This window comes from Callithrix jacchus, chromosome 14, assembly GCF_049354715.1.
Source record: "Callithrix jacchus isolate 240 chromosome 14, calJac240_pri, whole genome shotgun sequence".
Classification (NCBI taxonomy): Eukaryota; Metazoa; Chordata; class Mammalia; order Primates; family Cebidae; genus Callithrix; species Callithrix jacchus.
The window spans coordinates 71,138,199-71,158,618 of NC_133515.1; the positions used below are offsets into that span (position 1 = coordinate 71,138,199).

Below are 20,420 nucleotides of genomic sequence, written 5' to 3' on the forward strand. Positions count from 1 at the left end.
GAATAAACTTTTAAAAACGGATACTGCTAGATCAAAAGAGATATGTATATGTGTACGTGTGTGTGTGTTTTAAAAATATTTAATATTGATTTGTTCATTCAAAATTATTGGCTAAGTTAACACTTCAGCCAAGACATTGCCAAACTGCCTTCTAGATTTCTTTGTTTTTTTCTACTGCCTCTATAATTGCAGAAACTAGCAGATTTCTTAATCTGTATCAATATTAGATTTCAAAATTTGTAAAAATGTTTTACCTTTCACCAGATTTTTAAAAGTGGCACCTATTATTTTAATCTGTGCTTTTTAAAAAAATTCTGAATGACAGTAAAATGTTTCTCCAAATGTTTATTGATCACTTGTATTCCTTCCAACCTCGATGATCTCTACTTCTTTCCCATTGAATCCTTGGTTCCCTTTCCCCCCGTTGGTATTCACTGTTCGCATACTGATTAGAAAAAGTCGTGTTAAATATTAATGATATTAACCAGTTTTCACATGTTCCAAAAACCTCTTCAAACTTTTTCTATCCTTCTTTCTAAAATTCTGCTCATAGATTTTTTTAATAGAGTCTTTACATTTCTACATATTATAGACCAATCTGTCACTTTTCATCTTTATAGTTTTTGTCTTGGGCATCATACTTTAAAACACCCTTCCCTATCCCCTAGATCATCTAAATATTCATTATATATATTCTCTGACATCCCATTTTCAGTGATCATGGGGTTCATGCCCATAGCTGCCCGGAGCATTGCTATGCACAGGAGGTTCCTACCTTAGTGAGCAATCCCTTCACAGTGGGTTTGCCCTCAGGCTTCAGGGAAAGTGGGTTGGCAGCTTGTACTCGAAGAACATCATGGGGTTTATGCCCATAGTTGCCTAGGACATTGCTATGCACAAGAGGTTCCTACCTTAGTGAGCAATCCCTTCACAGTGGGTTTGCCCTCAGGCTGCAGAAAAAGTGGGTTGGCAGCTTGTACTCGAAGAACATTTTGTAACACTTTAATCCATTCTTCTAATATATTAGGAGAATCTGCAGTCAGATAGTATGTGTGTTTTTCAGTGGTCAACTAGAATGCAACCAGAAAGGCATAGGAAAGAAAATCGTGAAGATTTAGGATTGCATTTCCTTGTTCATTATTCAAACATCATTACTTAACATGGAAGCAAACATGCTAAACCTCCAGTCCCAGGTTCTAAATAAATGACTATGTATCATTTAGAATATTTTAACCACTTTGTGAGAATCACAGCAATTAAATTTTAGTTGAAATAATTTTGTTACTTCAGTTTACTTTAACACTTTTCATAGTATTCGATTTTGGGGTTATGGCTTTGTATCTTGTTTATTTGTCACATTTTCCTTTTCTCTGTTAAATGTGCTACAGATTCCTACTTATTGAAATGAGAAGTAGAATGATTCAAGAGATTTTTGGTTTTTGTTGGTGGTGTTGTTGTTTGTTTGTCTATTTTTTTTGAGACAGAGTTTCGCTCTTGTTGCCCAGGCTGGAGTGCAATGGTGCAATATCGGCCCACTGCAACCTCTGCCTCCTAGGTTCAAGCGATTCTCCTGCCTCAGCCTCCTGAGTAGCTGGGATTACAGGCATGCACCACAATGCCCTGCTAATTTTTTGTATCTTTAGTAGAGATGGGGTTTCTCCATGTTTGTCAGGCTGGTCTCAAACTCCCAACCTCAGGTGATCTGTCCGCCTTGGCCTCCCAAAGTGCTGGATTACAGGCCTGAGCCACTGCAGCCGGCCCAGAAGAGGTTTTTTAATTCAAATGAAGAAATCTATTATAAATAAAATGAGAAGATCTTGCATATAAGGAGAGAAATTCTTGGAACAAGCATATGATTAGATATTATTAACTCACAATTTTCCAGTCTCGAATTAGCCACATTGCAAATTTTCCAAATATTTCAGAAGCTTACAAATGATTCTTAACTGCCATGCCCAAAGACAAAGCTTTCCTTGATTCTCCTTTCTAAATTTTTTAGGGGTTTTCAGGTATAATTTACTGGAAACATCGATAATGTACCTTTCTGGCAAAGCTGTCTTCCACCCTCCAAAGAAGCAATATGGAAAAACAATGGTTATTGAAAACATTTCAGAAATAAAGTGTCTGAATTTAAATTACATATACTAGAATATCTCAACAGCCTGTGTTTTAAAGTTAACAGATTTCTGGCAATACTAGCCTTCTGTGTGAATAAAATGGGCAGCAGCTACCTCTACAGGGTGACTTGCTTGGCAGCACAGTCCCTTTGCTCACCAATATATTTCCCACTTAGATGTTATGGCATCTGAAGTTCATACAAGAACTGTAATTTTCAGTGAGTGATGGAAGGGCTGGATGCCTTCGATGACCTGATGCAGCACACCCACGTCCAGCCCTGGTACCTGCGGGTGGAGAGGGCCACCAGCGAGGCCTCCCCAGCACACTCAATATCTCCGCACAGAGCAGGGGGAAGGCAGCAGAAGATGCCAGCTGCCAAGGCTGGGCCACTGGGCCAACGCCTGGCAATGCTTGTGGGGGCAGGATCATTCTGGTTCTTGCCACCCACCCCTGACAGCCTTCTCACTTGTACCACTGGGTACCTGCTGGGGCCCAGGGATGCTGGGGAGGAGTTCCAGCCCTGCCTTTGCCCTGGGGCAACCCCTCCCTGTCCCAGCCTCCCTGCACTGCCACCCCTCTCCCAGGGCCCTCAGTGGCTGTCCTGTAGCTACATCCTGTGAATGGAGGACCCTCAACCAGACAGGAGGACAGTTCGTTTTCGGTAGAATCCCACCCTTGGGTTCCCTTAGTTCCTGCTCTTCTCAAGCCTCCCAGGACTGGGACATGCTTGCACTAAAGGAAAGGTTGTGGTGCCCGATGTGGCAGGCATCTCACGGGAAAGAAAAAAAAAAAAGAACTGTCATTTTCAGATTCTATATTTAAATACAAACATTCCTGAATTTCATAGTACATTATATAACTAATGTCTTCTTTGGAATTCATTTACCAGATAACCCTTCCTTAAAATAGCTTCACAGTCTGACAGCTGAGAATACCTGGGAGAATAAATATGAGGAAAGAAGAATATAAAGGAAGAAAGGTGAAGAAAGTGTAGGGGAGTTACCCAACACAAATCTAACTTATATTATAGTTTTAACCAAAAATTCTTGGACTTTCACATACTTTCAAGGCATCAAACTAACCCCAAAGTGAATAAAGAAACACTGAATTATCCAATCTCCTTTCCATTAGGTGGATAATTGAGAATTGAGTTTAGCATGATAGGAATTAAAAAAAAAAAAAAAAAAGAGGAAAACAAAGTTAAGTACCTGAACTGTTTGTTTGTTATCTCCTCTTAAAATACTACAGGATGCACTAAGCTCGATATGGCCCTGGGGTTTTCTAATTACATCGCTCTGTATGAAAGGAAGAAAAACAAACGTAAAGTGATTAACTTTAACAGTAACCACCATAAGAAATTATTTGTATCATTATTTGCATTATGAGAAGAAAATGAATCAGGCATCCGATTTATAGTTTGAGGAATTATGTTCTAAACAGCAAACATTTTCCACTCACCGGAGATTTGTAGTAGAGTAATTCACCACCTTTAAGAACAAACCACCGCCGCTTCCATGACTTGACTTTACCACTCATTTTTAATAAATAACCAGATTTTTCCAGTGGTTCCTAATTTTTAAAAGATCCAAAAAAAAACTATTTTCAGTTTCCTTTTGTAGGCTCAAACGGATTGACTCATTAATTTTTAAAAATCAGATTCAATATTTACATTTTTTCCATTATCACTGGAAGATGAGCAAGTTTTTGGGAGTTTCTGCTCTGGCTGCGAGTACTCTGTGTCTGTGGAGTAAGCGTCAGGAGGAATAGCATAATCACTTTCCGAAGCCACAGAGGAGAGGGACACACCTAAGAGAACAAAGAAAGACATCAAGTCAGTATTTGATACTGGGGAGGGCTCAACACTGGCTCTGAGCGCTCCTACAGAATGCAATTATTCCTGAATCATAAGCTTCCCTAGACAAGATTTATTCTTATTCCTTTGGCTATGAATAACTTTTAAAGCAGAAAACAGAACTAAGGGGTAGAAACTGTCATGTAAATATCTAAGTAAGTGAAAGGAACAGGAATCATATTTTGGTATGATTACAATCACACAGCTATTTTACATATATAAAATATATGCAAGAGTCTACTCATGTATCTTTTATTAAGAATTAAAATATGTGTATTTACACATTGATATATAGGCAAATGTTGAACCTGAATTTATCGAGATTTTTGCAATCACATTTTAAATTAATTTCTGTAATCACTTTTAAAGTAACTTCATGCTTTTAAAAAACACAATTTCAGGCTGCCTGTGGTGGCTCATGCCTGTAATCCCAGCACTTTGGGAGGCAAAGGCGGGCAAATCACTAGGTCAGGAGTTTGAGACCAGGCTGGACAACATGATGAAACCCTATCTCTACCAAAAATACAAAAAAAAAAAATTAGCTGGGCATGGTGGCAGGCACCTGTAATCCCTGCTACTTGGGAGGCTGACGCAGGAGAATCTCTTGAACCCAGGAGGCAGAGATTGCAGTGAGCCAAGATCACACCACTGCACTCCAGCCCAGACGACAGTGTGAAGCTCCATCTCTACTAAGCAGTTTACAGATTTTTAAAATCTTTCATAAAAGAGAAGGAATAAGATTGAAAGATATAAACAAACTATTTCACTTACCAGTAGCCATAACATAAAATTCAATGGAACATTTATACAATAATTCAATTGCTTTTATAGAAACTACTCAGGAGTTGCAAGCCACATTTGGTGGGTCACTACAATTGAATATGAGATTTTGAATATATTAAATAAAATCAAGGACTTAGGTAATTATAAAAGTATTCAGCAATTTAAAAAAATGTGTATTAACATTTAAGGGGCATATTAGAACAATGCCACTCTTGTGACACTACTTTTTATGTGACTCAGACAAGTAACAGTTGCTATATCTTTATTTTTCATAGAATAAACAAAAATCTAGACCTATAGGGACCTCAGAGATTGTCATGGCTAATGTCCTAAGGAGACTAAGGCCCAGAGATTAAAGGATTTTTCCAAAGTCAAAGAGTTAGGCAGGGGCAATGTTGCAATGCAAATCTCAGGCTTCCAGGATCAGGGTCAGTGTGCCAGGCACTGTCGTAGATGCTAGGGATAGAGAAAATGACCAAAAATATTGGCTCTCATGGAACAGATTGCAGTGGAAGGAGACCAATGATGATAAACAGGCAGTAGGTGCTATAGAACAATAAAACAATAAAACATAGAGCAGCCTAAAGGCAATCAAAAGAGCTGGCAACAGAAGAAAGACAAAGGGCTGCAAGTTGAGTGGTGTGGTCAGGGTGGACCTCATTGAGAAGGCAGTATTTGCTGATGGAGGTGAGGGAGTCAGTTATACAGACATCCAGAGGAAGAATACCAGCTGGAGGAGACACCAGCGCCAAGGTCCCGAAATACAAGCATGCCTGGCATGTTCTCAGAACAGCAAGAGGGCCAGTGAGGCTGGAGCTGAGTACAGAGAAGAAAGGAGATGAGGTCAAGGACGTGACCAAGTCCTGTAACACCTTATAGCCACTGTGAGGAGGCACTGCAGTGTTTTGAGCAAAAGTGTGTCATAACCTGGGACAAGGTGAGAGCAAGAAGACCAGTGAAAGCTGAAAATATGAAACTGATTAAGGCTGAGCAGCTCCAGTTGACGCCGAGGGGTTTGAAAGTACCCAGCTATTTTACATATATAAAATATATGCAATAGTCCTCATGTATCTTTTATTAAGAATTAAAATATGTGTATTTATACATTGATAAATAGGCAAACAAATGTTGAACCTTAATTCATCGAGATTTTCATAATCACATTTTAAATTAATTTCTGTAATCACTTTTAAATTAATTTCTGTAATCCAGAGGTTCCATGGAACACAGTTGGAAAACCCACAGGCACACCCTGCTGCATTAAGGGCTTTTATAAAATACAGATGCCATTTAGTGCAATTAGATCTCTCTGTAACCACTACCTACACACAGAATTTCTTTAAAATCCACTAAAAATCATAGACATATCCCAAATAAAGCTTTGGTTGTTCTCTAACATCAGATTAATTGACAAATTTTAAGGTATATTTTCTGCCAGTTAGCAGTGTAACGAATTTAGATGAAATAAGTCTATTTTACAAACTATCCAAAATGCCAAGAGAGAAGCCTCATTTTGGCCAATTTTCTTACTTTATTCCAACAATCAGGTGATCTCCCTCTCACAGAAAATATAAGGCTAAGAAAAAGACTGTATAATTTGTTGGAAATCACAGAGAATTAAGAAGAGAATTAGGACTAGAGTATAAATGTATCAGTCATAGGCTAAAGTTCTCTTCACTAGGGTCTGAAGCAAGTTCTTTGATTTAAAAAATATCCTATTATAGAGATAAAATTCCCAATTAATATTCAGAATGACCTGGAGTTGCCTCATATGCCTGCAATCTTCCCTCACCTCGTTTCATGGCTCTGGGGCTGCCTGGCCCACTCCTACTGTGTGAGTCTGACTCTGACGTCCGGGAGCTGGATCTGGAGCTGTCTTCTTCCTCTGACCCAGATGAGTCATCCAGGAAAGGGCTGCTACTTATTTGGGTCGCCTTCTAAAGAAAAGCAGAACCACTTCCTTGTATCCATCCCTAATGTTACCACTCATCCAGGAAAGGGCTGTTAGTTACTAGGGTCGCCTCCTAAAGAAAAGCAGAGCAACCTCCCCTATCCATCCCTAAGGTTATCACTTCCTTTAGATAACAGAAAGTTTAACAGGAAGAAGTCATAGCATATGATTTTTTTTTTTTTTTTGGAGACAGAGTCTTGCTCTTGTGGCCCAAGCTGGAGTGCAATGGCATGATCTTGGTTCACTGCAACCTCCGCCTCTTGGGTTCAAGCGATTCTCCTGTCTCAGCCTCCCGAGTCACTGGGATTACAGGCCCTTGCCACCATGCCCAGCTAATTTTTGTATTTTTAGTAGAGATGGGGTTTCACCACGTTGGTCAGGCTGGTCTTGAACTCCCAACCTTGTGATCTGCCCACCTCAGCCTTCCAAAGTGCTGGGATTACAGATGTGAGCCACCATGACCGGCCAGCGTATCATTTTTAAAAGGAATTCAGGAATGTATTTTGCTGTTATCAAAATCACATTAAACCTCAAATTCTAATTAGCAATTATAAGATTCCTGAAAATATAAGGTTGTCAACACTTGACAATGCTTCTTTTAACTAATACTTCAAGTAAGGAAGGGGTGCCCTGGCACTGATACAAAGACCTGCCTAAATTAGGAATTTTCATTACATTATTCATAGTATGTCTCCTCACAATTCATGGCCATGGGAAGGTGGAGGAATCACATGGGACACTGTAAAAACTGGCTCAGACCTCTAATATTCTGATAAAAAGAAGTGTCTTCTCTAGACCTTTCCATTGCTTCTTTTTTATGATATGTTAATGTGAACTTGTAAAACTCTCCTTAAAGGGAGAGCCTATGTAAAATGTTAAAAATGGAATCTGGAGCTGAATTAACAATTTCCTTCATCCATCATGAAGAGAAGCACATGTTTTAACATTAACAATAATGAGTTACCCCCTTCAAAGTTGTATACACTGGGGTGGTCATGTTCTTGTATATCAGAGATGTGTAAAGTCCTGATGTGGTATAGGAAAGGGTTACAACAGAATCTGAAACAGAAAAATAGGAAACAACATTTAAAAAAATCTCCTAATTAGCACATTGGTCTTTTTCTTATGATTATAAATTAGCATGATTTCCATTTAAATAGAAATTGGATTAATACATGATTTACCAATTGTATAATCTACTTTGTAAATTATGGCATTTACAGGTTTATTTTTATACTTTTTTACATAGTTCATTATTTCCTCTTGTGTGCTAGTTCCCTAACTAGACTGTAAGCTCTTTGAGAGCAAAAACCATAGCTCTTATTTCCTTGGAATCTCCATGCATACTTTGCTCAGGCTGGGCAGAACTAAGTATAAGCAAGTGCTACCAACGGACTGATTCAGTGAGCAGTACATAGGAAGATATTCTTTGACTATTCATCACCCTATTACCAGCATGGGGCCAAAACCACTGTTGGCAGAGCATGGTGGCTCACGCCTGTAATCCCAGCACTTTAGGAGGCTGGAGTGGTGGATCGCTTGAGCCCAGGAGTTTGAGACCAACCTGAGCAACATGACAAAACGCCATCTCTACTAAAAAGACAAAAATAAGCCAAACATGGTGGCATACGTCTGTAATCTCAGTTACCTGGGAGGCTGAGGCAACAGAATTGCTTGAATCTGGGAAGCAGAGGTTGCAGTGAGTCAAGATCGCACAGCTACACTCCAGCCTGGGCGACAGAGTGAGACTTGGTCTCAAACAAAAACAAAAACCACTGTTCTTAAGCCTTTATCAGGTGAATCTGATGTTGAAATATTGGAGTATAACTTCCTGGCTGAGTGTGGTAGCTCACACCTTAACAGCACCTTGAGAGGCTGAGGCAGAAGGATCACTTAAGGCCAGGAGTTTGAGACCAGGCTGGGCAACATAGTGAGACCACACCTCCACAGAAAACCTTAAAAATTATCAAGGCATGGTGGCATGCACCTGTAGTCCCAGCTAATTTGGAAAGTGAGGCAGGAGGACCACTTGAGCCCAGGAGTTTGAGGCTATAGTGAGCTATGATCATGCCACCACTACACACCAACCTGAAAGAGAGAGTAAGACCCTGCCTCAAAAAAGAAAAAATATATATATATATAATTTCCAGAATGGAAAGAATTGCAGATAGCTAAACAGGAATTGAATATCAATAGTTACCTCTAACATATGAATTAATGGTGGGATAGGGAGGAGGTGGTAGAAAAAAACACAGGAAAATTTCTTTTTATTCCAGACAGTTCTCTGTTGCTTGATTTTATTTTTTATAATGAGCATGCATTGTGTCTACATTAATTTTTTGGAAGAAATAAAGAAAGGGGAAATGCATTTTAAATCCTGGGGGGAAAGGACATAGAGGCCTATATTTTTACCATTTTAAACAGCTGAAATGCCACAGTTTCTCTGATTTAGTCTCTCTCAGGTAAAAAAAAATATACATACACACACACATATATATATATCAGAGTTGAGTGTATTAGAGTCCCTACACTAAGATGAATTTCAATTTTAAAATGTAAATCAGCAACCCTAGAAATCATTTTTTGAAAGTTTACACAACTCTTTCTTCCAATGAATTTATAAATTTAGGAAATTCTTAGTGAATGAAATAGGAATACAAATCAGTTTTCTAAACTTGTTTTTTATTGTGGTAGCCTAAAATTCACCATCTTAATCATTTTTAAGTGTACAGTTCAGTAATGTTACGTGTATTCACACCATTGTAAAACAGATGTCTAGAAATTTTTCATTTTGCAAATCTGAAACACTATACTCAGTAAACAATAAATTCCCTTCTCCACGCATACCCAGCCCCTGGTAACCATCATTCTGCTTTCTGTTCCTATGAATTTGACTCTTTAAGTACTTCTTTAGGTGGAATCATACAGTATTTGTTTTTTTGTGGCTGTACCATGTATTTGTTTTATGTTATCCCTTAGCAGAAAGTCCTCAAGTTTCATCCTGGTGGCGGCATGCAAAAGCACTTACTTTTATTAACATTCTCCATATTGAAGGCCTCAGACATTCGAATACCTGATTTGGCTACAGCATAAATTCTGCTTTCCTAGGGTAAAAGAAAGAGTTTGAACAGGGTATTTAAAGCAAAAAAAAAAAAAAAAAAAAGATTACTTTTAGTACATGTTTTTCATTTGTTCTTCATTTAAGATTCACTAGAATACAGCATTATTATAGGTGGCATCATCAGTGCCAACTAAGATATGTCATTGTGAATAGTACTGAAGAGATTTTTCTCCATCTGCTAGTTATTCCATTACTTATTGTTTGCCCATATTTTTGTTTCATATTTTATAAATTCTTTTGAAGATGTGAAGAAAAAGTAAGGTAAAGCTTATTCACAGTTACTGACTACACAAAAATACCACCTTTCATATTCTTATTATTCTAGAACATGGTGGTGGAGGGTAAAACCATAAATGGCTATAACATTAAGCTAGAAACCATTTGCAATCACTGATTACACATAAACACAACTTTTAATATTCTACTATTCTGGAACATGGTTACACAAAGAAAGGAAAAAACCTGAAGTCGGAAATCATAGATAGAGTAGCATTAAATGCTATCGCCTTCCTATGTCAATGTACATTTCACTCAAGTAGAATAGACACCTAAAGTCAAACAAGAAATAAATATGAGAATTGCAATGGAATTTATATTATCTTGTTCCAAAAGTAGATTATTTTTTCCTCTGAGAAATCTCTAAAACAGGTATTGGACAGGCTACTAGCTCTGCCCCCTTGAGAAAATGGACCACAGGTAGTTCCTAATGCATACAGCAACATGTCCTGAATTTTGCAATGAGTTTAACTTGGACACAGCTGACTGTCCAGGACATAGTGGGCAACTAAGGCCATTCTCTTCAGGACAGCCAGTGGCCCCTGAGATCTGGCATGAGATCTCTGACTATCAGGGATATTTTAGATTGAAAAGTGGTTGGCTGAATGAATCAAATGAAGTTTCTTTGAGCGTGAGATACACACAGAGACAAACAGCAGAGTGGGCAGAACAGAACGACATATAACAATAAGGCATAATCAGGAGATAGGAGGCAGTCAGAAGCCCTAGGAGAGTAGGGGAAAGTATTTAATAGTATAATTAGGGGACGGGAGGCCTGAGAAGACAAGCTGAGCTACTGGAGCAGGGGCAATGGATGTCACTCGTTTCTATCAGAGATACTGCTGACTCATCACATGTAGTACCACTAGAGTGACTATTGTAATTTGCAGGATATGCCAGTTCAATAAGGATAGACTATGCCTTAAAATAAACTCTTAGATATCCTTAAAATAAACTCACATTTATTGAGGTAACTAGAATACATCTCTTTTCCTTGAAACCTGAAAATACCTAACAAACACAGAAATAAAATCTCAGAGTTGGCCAGTCTGCTGGGAGGCTTTTGAAAAGCAATGCTGCTTTTTCAGGACTGAATAGCTTCAGAAGAGTAAGAAAAGACAGAATGCTCCCCTGCCTCCGCCCCCGCTACAAAAAAAAGGTAGTAGAATGGGTTGCCAAATAAAATAAACTTAAAAGCCTAACCTAAATATCTAAAAATCACAATAGGCAAGATTTCAATTTCTTGCTGCCTAAAGTATAACATAATTGGAATTCCAAAGATTCACATGCCATTAACTTTCACTTTCTTGTGCTATCCAAAATTTAGTAATAAATACAGAAGGTTTCCTGTGTATATTGAAATGAAAGGTTTTCTTGAAAGCAAATAAGAGCACATACATCTTAAGGTCTGAATATACTAGAAAAACATGTCCACCCTCATTTGCTTAAAACTGCATCAGTCACAAAATAAAAAATATAATAATAAAAGAACATGACTCCAAACCAAATAAATCCTGCAACCCAGATGTTTCTCTGGAGGCCACAGGTTAAATTACGCCAGTATGTGAAGAAAATCTTAAATCTATAAAAGATCATTTCAGGCCAGGTGCGGTAACTCACATCTGTAATCCCAGCACTTTGGGAGGCTGAGGCGGAGGGGGGCGGATCACCTGAGGTCAGGAGTTCAAGACCAGCCTGGCCGACATGGTGAAACCCAGTCTCTACTAAAAATACAAAAAATTAGCTGGTTATGGTGGCGAATGCCTGTAGTTCCAGCTATTCAGGAGGCTAAGACAGGAAAATCCCTTAAACTCAGGAGGCAGAGGTTGCAGTGAGCCAAGATTTTGCCACTGCACTCCAGCCTGGGAGACAAGAGTAAAACTCCATCTCAAAAAAAAAAAAAAAAAATTAAAATGAAACAGATCATTTCATTTTATTTCAAATATAGGAAAATTTTTTTTTTAGTTTAGCAATGTAGATATTCCTTAGAAGAATCACATAATTGATGGGCTAATTATCCTACTAATGGTCAATGTTTCAGTGGAAGAAGATTCAACCTATTCTAGGTCTGTAGAAAGATGCTTTGGTGAAACCAATGGCTATATAAGCTCACAAAGAAAATTAAATTCATCTTAAAGCCAATCAAATACATGACTAAGTTCAAAAACTTATGACTAACAAGAGTTAAGTGTCCTGGTTCAGAATTCACCCAAAATATCACAGTTAGGGGGAACCCTTCTTTTCTACCCCCAGTGTTTCCTTCCACATGGAGGAAACTCCAGTAATTGAATGCTGCTGATCCTTCTCCACCTATTCACTTTCTTCTCCCCAAGAAGAAGAGTGGCTTAATGTGACTGATGAGCTGAGAAGGAGAAACTGGGCATGCAGTGCCTGCCAGCTTCCTCTCCCCTTTCTCTTGAGAAGTAGCTGCCTGCAGGAAACAAGCATCTGTTCTGTTTTTCTAGGTGGTAAGTTTTAGAGGGGCAGGCTTCACTGGCAGAATCCTGTGGTGGTCCAGGGCTTCCTGGTTCTGGGTGAATCAATCCAGCTAATCTTGAAGTTCAGTATTAGAAAGCTCATATGCCCACTAATTCTCTAAAATTAGTTGTATCAGTAAATAAGGTAATATTTTGATTTCCCATCTGTCTTGTTATTATCTTATTTTTCAATTGATTCAGAACTCAGTGAGGGAAGAGAAGAAATTATATTCTGAAAACTGAAAAATGTCAGAACAAAGCTGGATTTGAAAAGAAAAAGTAAAATTTGAAAATGAGGGTGGACACTTTGGGAGGCTGAGGCAGACATATCACTTGAGGTCAGGAGTTCAAGACTGACCTAGCCAACATGGTGAAACCCCATCTCTACTAAAAAAATAAAAATTAGCCAGGCATGGTAATGCATGCCTGTAGTCCCAGCTACTCAGGAGGCTGAGGCAGGAGAATCACTTGAACCCAGAAGGTATAGGTTGCAGTGAGCCAAGATGGTGCCACTGCACTCCAGCTTGGGTGACAGAGTGAGACTCCCTCTCAAAAAAAAAAAAAAAAAGAAAAGAAAATGAGTGTTGAGAAAAAACTACTGTTTATGTGTTATGTGCGGCAAAATAATTACCCAAGAAGGAAAACGGTGCAGGGGAGGAGTTGGAGGTTTGCTGCACCCCGCCTTCTTTGCTGAGTCACAGTTTTCCTGATCATCTGAATTTGGAGCGTCCAAGGAGTCAAAGGAAAATAATCCATCATCACAACTTGTGTCTATATTCTCTAAGATTTCTGTACTGTCACCATCAACTAGATCAAGATCAGTTTCTTGAGGTCTCAGTGGTCGTATCATGCTTATAGCATTTCTATTTGTACCAAACATCCTGTCGGAGCTTAACTGTGGCTGGCTTAAATGTCTTTTGGCTAGTGCTACGCTTATACTGAAAACATTAGGAATCCTTAACTTTGGGGGTGGCAGGTGTGATGAAGGCACTAATTGTGTTCCTTTTCCAGAAAATGAGTTAGGATGCTTTGGCATTAAAGCTGGGGTCAAAATAGGGCTTGGGGTGTTGGCCTCACTCGATGAAGATGAATAATCGAGTCTCTGAGATTGAAATTTTTTGTTCAGTTCATCCGAGGAACTGTCTTGCTCCTTTTTACTTGATCCAGAATTTCCCTTTCCGAGAAGGCTATTCTGAGCTTTCCACTGTGCTTCCTGCTGCCAAGAATATAGCTTCTTATGTTCTGGTCTCTTTATGCCAAAAGTCTCTTCCTCAAATATAGAGCTGCTGTCATCAGATGCTGTCAGATACGTTTCACTCCCCATCCTGCTACGCTGGACCCCTTCCTCAGATGTGTGACTGGAGAGGGTGGATGTACATCTGGACTTGGATCTTCCTTTGCTCCCTTCTTCCTCATCAGAACTCCAGTCACTGACTCGAGCCCCAGAATTCTGGGAGATGCCACCATCTGTAGCAAAGCTTGTTCTTGTTTTCCGATTCTGTTCTGAGCCACAGGGGGTTTGATGCAATGTTCTCTGGCCTCTGTTGTTTTCTAGAACTTGGTTATCAATGGACTTTTCTGGAATTTCCATTTCTAGAAAAGGATACATCATATCAGCATGCTGCCTTTAATAATATGATCTTTCTGTACATTTATCTTTATGTAACTACACTGTAGAAATTGACATTGTAGAAATCAGCTGGGTGCAGTGGCGTGCACCTGTAGTCCCAGCTACTTGGGAGGCTGAGGCAGGAGGACTGCTTGAGCCCAGGAGCTCAAGACTGCAGTGAGCTATGATCACGACACTGCAATTCCAGCCTGGGTGACAGAGCAAGACTCTGCCTCTATTTTTTTTTAAAGGAATAAACCAGAAATTTAAATAAAATTAATTTATATTACCTTGCTAGTCTTATGTCGTTTTTAAACACAATTTTGAAAACTATAAGCTTTATATAAAACTCAGAGCCCTAACATATCAATATAATAATTTCCAAATTGCTTTTTACAAAAAACATGTTGGGAAAAAAAACTGAGTTTAAAGAGAGATAATAAAAGAAGCAAAATGTGAAACAGGGCAACTCTGACTATCAAACAAAGCAATTACCAAAAAAAAAAGAAAGGCATTAATTATATTTTAGAAGCAAGGAAAATGACACCTTCTTTCAACTAAATATTTAAATTATCATAAAGTAAATTTAAGCATAATAAATACAAAGCTATAGTTTAAGAAACAAACTTTGCACCAAACCTCGATACATTGAGATATGCAAAATCATTAAGAAAATAGAAACACGGGCCGGGCGCGGTGGCTCATGCCTGTAATCCCAGCACTTTGGGAGGCTGAGGCGGGCAGATCACGAGGTCAAGAGATCGAGACCATCCTCGCCATGATGAAACCCCGTCTCTACTAAAAATACAAAAATTAGCCGGCTGTGGTGGCAAACGCCTGTAGTCCCAGCTACTCGGGAGGCTGAGGCGGAAGAATCGCTTGAACCCAGGAGGCAGAGGTTGCAGTGAGCCAAGATTGCACCACTGCACTCCAGCCTGGTGACAGAGCAAGGCTCTGTCTTAAAAAAAAAAAAAAAGAAAATATAAACACAGAAAAGCTTTCCTTGCTTTACTTTTGGTTTAATCAAAACTACAAAGTGTGTTTTTAAAATAAGAATAACACTCTTTAAAAATATATTTAGATATGGTTTATTTTTATGTATAACATAATTAACAGAATGAACCATTGGCTTCATAAACCAGGAATGAAACTTTTACACTGAAGTGTAGAAAAAAAAGCTTTGAAAACATAAAAACATAGATAGGACCTTCATAATTAAGGAACTAGAGGCTGAATAAACAAACTCTAAAATTTGGTATTAGTCAGTTTGTTAAATTTGCAAATGAGCAACAGCATCAGTATAGGCAACCTCAGCTGTACTCGACTGTTAAAAAAAGGGAAGGAAATGAAAATGGCTTCTTAAAAGGGGGAAAAAAGTGCAAGTAGGTCGGGTGCAGCGACCTTCACACCTGTAACTCTCAGCACTTTGAGAGACCAAAGCTGATGGATTGTTTGAGCCCAGGAGTTCAAGGCCAGCCTAGGCAACACAGTGAAACCCCATCTCTACAAAAAATACAAAAATTAACTGGGCATGGTGGCATATGTCTGTAGTCCCAGCTACTAGGGATGCTGAGGTGGAAGGATCACTTGAGGCCGGGAGGTCAAGGCTGCAGTGAGCTGTGATTGTGACACTGAACTCCAGCCTGGCATACAGAGTGAGATGTAAGACAAGCCAAAAGACAAGACAAGACAAGAGAAGACACAAGACAAGACAAGACAAGACACGACACGACACGACACGACACGACCAAGCCCAAGCCCAAGCCCAAGACCAAGACAGACAGACAGACAGACAGACAGACAGACAGACAGATAGATAGATAGATGGATAGAAGATAGATGGGAAGGGAAGGGAAGAAGGGAGGGGAAGGGGAAGGGAAGTGGAAGGGAATGGGAAGGGGAAAGGAAGAAAGAAAGGGAGGAAGGAAAGGGAGGAAAGAAAGGGAAAATGGAAAGGAAGGAAGGAAGGAAGGAAGGAAGGAAGGAAGGAAGAGAGCGAGGAGGAAGGGAAAAGAAAAGCAAGTAATGGCATGAAAGCAAGGTGCAAAGGAGCCTTCTGATTGGAAAATATATCATTTTCAGAATTTCATAACCAAGGATACACAATTTTTACTGTTATACTTTTTCTCCTCTGGGGGTAGGAAGTTGGAGCTGAAAGTAGAGAGGATGAAAACTCAGGCCTCTCTGAAATATCTGGGGAAAGTCCACAAAAGAGATTGCACTAGAGGTGGCAAAGCCAACAGCTGCAAGAAAGCAAAATTCAGACTTTTTTTTTTTTTGATAGAAGCATTTTAAGACTAGAAGAGTAGAAATCTGTATATGGGACTGGATTTAAATATCTAAGAACACATTTTCCTCTTTGAAGCATTAAAGGAAAATCAAAGCAGTTATTAATTTATCCTCTAGGGTTTTTTTCTCTAGAAGTCTGCTATGCCAATGTTTAATTTTATGTGTAATATTAGGTAATGTTTTATATTTTAAATTAATGAATAGGAAATTCAAACTTTTAATCTGAAACTCAGCTAAAACAAGTACAGCATCTTGTAGGTGGGACTATAACTTTTTAATTTTAAATACCCTTCCACCTACAGCAGGAAAAAAATATTAAGAAGAAAAATCAGTTTCTCTTATGCATCATTGGCAAAGGCTCTTTCACCTACAGCAGGAAAAAAATATTAAGAAGAAAAATCAGTTTCTCCTATGCATCACTGGCAAAGGCTCTCAGAAGACACAAAATAATTAGATACACAAAGTTAAATGCTGTCTTGCTCTTTAGAATTCTCATAAAACATCGAATTGTCAGAAAAAATAATAAAAATTAAGCTATATTTGGATTAATCTTAGCAAATAATTTTTCCTTTTTGAAAAATGCCAAAGTCAATTCCTGTAGTCCATAAATACCTTCTATGTCTTTTCCTTCAGTGAACTCAGGTTCTTTTGATGATATCTTGCTCATTTCCTCAGATTTTACTACTTGAGGAGGACTCCTTGCTCGAGACAAAAAGCACCCAAAGGTCAAACTGCTCAGGCGCTGGCCTTCTGAAAGCTTTAGTGCGGAGACAGTGGACGACTTCTTTCCTTGAACTTCTACAGTGTCGTTAATCAAAATTAAGATTTAAATTTTTTATAGAAGTTTGTTAAACAGAACCAAGGCATACAAAAACTTGAACAAATCACTCTTTATGCCAGAAATAAAGCCTAACGGTCATCTTTATTGATGTGCAATAACATGGAACCTTCAATAACAAGCACCATATGCCAATGTTTAAATTCTGTTTTATATATTTTAAATGTTCAAAATGTTTTAACTGGAGAGAGAAAAATATCTAATCCCTTTAAGAGTAGTTAGCTCTAAGCAAAGACAAAAACACAAACGATTATAAATAACTAGAGAGCTCTAGCTTCCTGCAAAGTCAAGTATTGACAAATACCAGTTCAGTGTTGGTAAAATTTGCTCAATGTGCCACTGTGAAGGAAAAGAAACTGAGGTCCCAGTTGCCAAAACAACCAAAGGAAATTTGGATCATCCTTGGGGCAACCATCTCATGATAACTGTAAGGACTTTTGCTTATCTTAGTTTTCAGTAATGAGGAAAAAGCTGATGGGGAGGTTTGGTCAATGGTAACCACAATATAAAGAGCTTCAATCGCTTCTTTAGAGAGAAAAAAAGGAGTGGATAAAGAATTTAGACAGCTAGTGAAGTGAATAGGTCAGCACCTAGTCATGAATTTAATTCATCTCTCTAGGACTTTTTTTTTTTTTTGAGTCAGGGTCTCACTTTGTTGCCCAGGCTGGAGTACAGTGGCATGATCATGGCTCACTGCAGCACCAAATTCCAGGCTCAAGCGATCCTCCCACCTCACATGTTGAACCAGCCCTCAGACAGCAGAGAGTACAGGTGTGTGCCACCATGGCAAGCTAATTAAAAAAAAAATTTTTTTTAGTGATGGGGTCTCACTATATTGTCCAGGCTGGTCTCAAACACCTGGTCTCAAGCAGTCCGCTCACCTTTGCCTCCCAAAATGCTGGGATTACAGGAGTGAGCCATTGCACCTGGTCCATCTCTAGGACCTTTAGCATTGCTGCTTATAAAATCAAAAGCATGGTGGTCTCAGTAAGAAAAGCTTCCAAGGAAATATAATTCTTAATGCTAGCAGAACACTAAGGGGTTAAGTTAAATAGCAATTGATAACTAAGTATAAGAAAATATTTCATATAGTATATTCCTAATGATGTATCTTAATGTTTCCATGTTGAACGTCTCTTACAGAACAAATTCAATTATATATATATGCATGCACATATAATTTTTACATAATTTTTAACAAAAATTATATACATGTGCACATATATTTTTTAAGTATTATATCTATTCTGCTCCAATCCAAGCTTAATTTCCAAGGATCAATATCTCTTAGTCTACAAGACCTAAGAGGCTGCCAGTGAAGACTAGAATTGCAAGCTAAGAATATTGGAGAAAATAAGAAGCTTTTGAGACTGGGCTTAGTATATCTAAACTATTTCAACAAAGATAATTGTCACAAAGACCTGAAACTTTAATTCAAAATATAGAATTCTAGATCAACAATGGAAGAATCTCTAACATGTGGAGAAAATGATAGCAATTAATATTAACATGCAGTAGACAAAATGTTTTAATATGCCCTATAATCAACAATTTTATACAAAAATGTTTTCATATGTCCTATGATCAATTCTATATAATCCTCCATGAAACCAGTAAGGAACTACTATAATCGTGATTTTACTAATGCAAAAAAAAAAAATTCTGGGCTGGGCATGGTGACTCAAACCTGTAATCCCAGCACTCTGGGAGGCTGAGGAGGGAGGATTGCTTGAGCCCAGGAATTCAAGACCAGTCTAGGCAACATAGCAAGATCCCCATCTCTACAAAATAAAAATTGAAAAATTAGTTGGGTGTGGTAGTGTGCACCCGTAGTTCCAGCTACTCGAGAGGGTGAGGAGGGAGAATCACCTGAGCCCAGGCGGTCTAGGCTGCAGTGAGCTATGCAGCACTCCAGCCTGGGCAACAAAGTGAGACCCTCTCTTAAAAATTTTTTTTTCTGGAGATATAACACAATTATTAAATATTAGAGCAATAAAGTTTACTTCAAAGCCCATGGTTTTCTTACCATGCCAATATTTTTCCCATGTATTCTGTGAAACTCCTGGGCTTTGTGGAAATGTCCCAGAGGGTTCAAGAAGAGGTATGGGTAAGTCCAAGTATGCTGAATGCTAAACCCATCATGCAACACTGCTTTTACCTATCTTATCTATTGAGATTCTATAGAAAATTTTATTTTTTTGAAAAGCATTCTGGTACTAAATGAAAATTTGAAAACTTCTATACCAGGCTATGGGCTACACATATAACCTCAATTTTGAACAGATTCATCCCTTCTTCAACTCAATACACACTTGAGCTGCTATCACCAGAATAGTATACTAAGTGAATCTCTACCAAATGATATACTATTCACCCTTAGGCTTTGAAGTTGGAAAGAAAGAAAGTAACCCTGTACATTGGAAAATGCAGAGTTCATTCATATCACAAAATTTTGTTCAAAATATTCAGGCTGTAAGAATTTCAATCACTGTTGAAAACCATGATACCAAGCAAAAGTAGAAAATAGCATGACTGACTTTCTTTTTTTAAGCAAATATACCTGAAATTAAACATTCATATTGGAATCGCCTTCTTCTGGTTATTCATTAACATCTAGCTTTGCTGTCCACTATGAGAGCCACTAGCAACATATGGCTCTTTAAATTTAAACAAATTCAAATTAAATATACTTTAAAATTCAGTTCCTTAGTTGCACTAGTCATATTTCAAATGCTCAATAGCCACTATATGGCTAATGGCCATCATATTAGACAGCACAGATATAGTATATTTCCCTCATCACAGGAAGTTATGTTAAAAAGTGCTGATCTGGCTGGGTATGGTAACTCATGCCTGTAATCCCAGCATTTCGAGAAGCTGAGGTGGGAGGACCACTTGAGCCCAGGAGTTTGAGACCAGCCTGGGCAACATGGTGAAACCCATCTCTAAAAATAAAAAATGCAAAACTTAGCCAGCCATGGTAGTATGGACCTGTGGTTCCAGCCACTGAAGAGGCTGAGGTGGGAGGATCACCTGAGCCCAGGAGGTTGAAAATACAGTGAGCTGTGATTGCACCACTGAACTCCAGCCTGGGTGACACAGTGAG

The 20,420-nt window shown here is 38.6% G+C and overlaps 1 protein-coding gene across 5 annotated transcripts in view; it reads right to left on the reverse strand.

Moving 5' to 3' along the window:
- Positions 1-20,420, reverse strand: part of PLEKHH2 (pleckstrin homology, MyTH4 and FERM domain containing H2) — a 139,848-nt gene that overhangs the window by 63,116 nt on the left and 56,312 nt on the right. For 4 of the 5 annotated variants that reach the window (XR_008476403.2, XM_078349436.1, XM_054245015.2 and 1 more), the window contains exons 7-15: positions 17,089-17,274; positions 13,210-14,171; positions 9,733-9,808; positions 7,669-7,763; positions 6,546-6,690; positions 3,788-3,924; positions 3,577-3,687; positions 3,327-3,413; positions 912-1,070 (exon numbers count right to left, since the gene is read on the reverse strand). Coding sequence is in view for 4 of the 5 variants with exons in the window: in XM_078349436.1 (XP_078205562.1) it covers positions 912-1,070; positions 3,327-3,413; positions 3,577-3,687; positions 3,788-3,924; positions 6,546-6,690; positions 7,669-7,763; positions 9,733-9,808; positions 13,210-14,171; positions 17,089-17,274 (1,958 nt within the window). In the remaining variant the exon portion in view is untranslated. The remainder of the gene's footprint in view (positions 1-911; positions 1,071-3,326; positions 3,414-3,576; positions 3,688-3,787; positions 3,925-6,545; positions 6,691-7,668; positions 7,764-9,732; positions 9,809-13,209; positions 14,172-17,088; positions 17,275-20,420) is intronic. The other variant, XM_054245013.2, reaches the window with a different exon arrangement.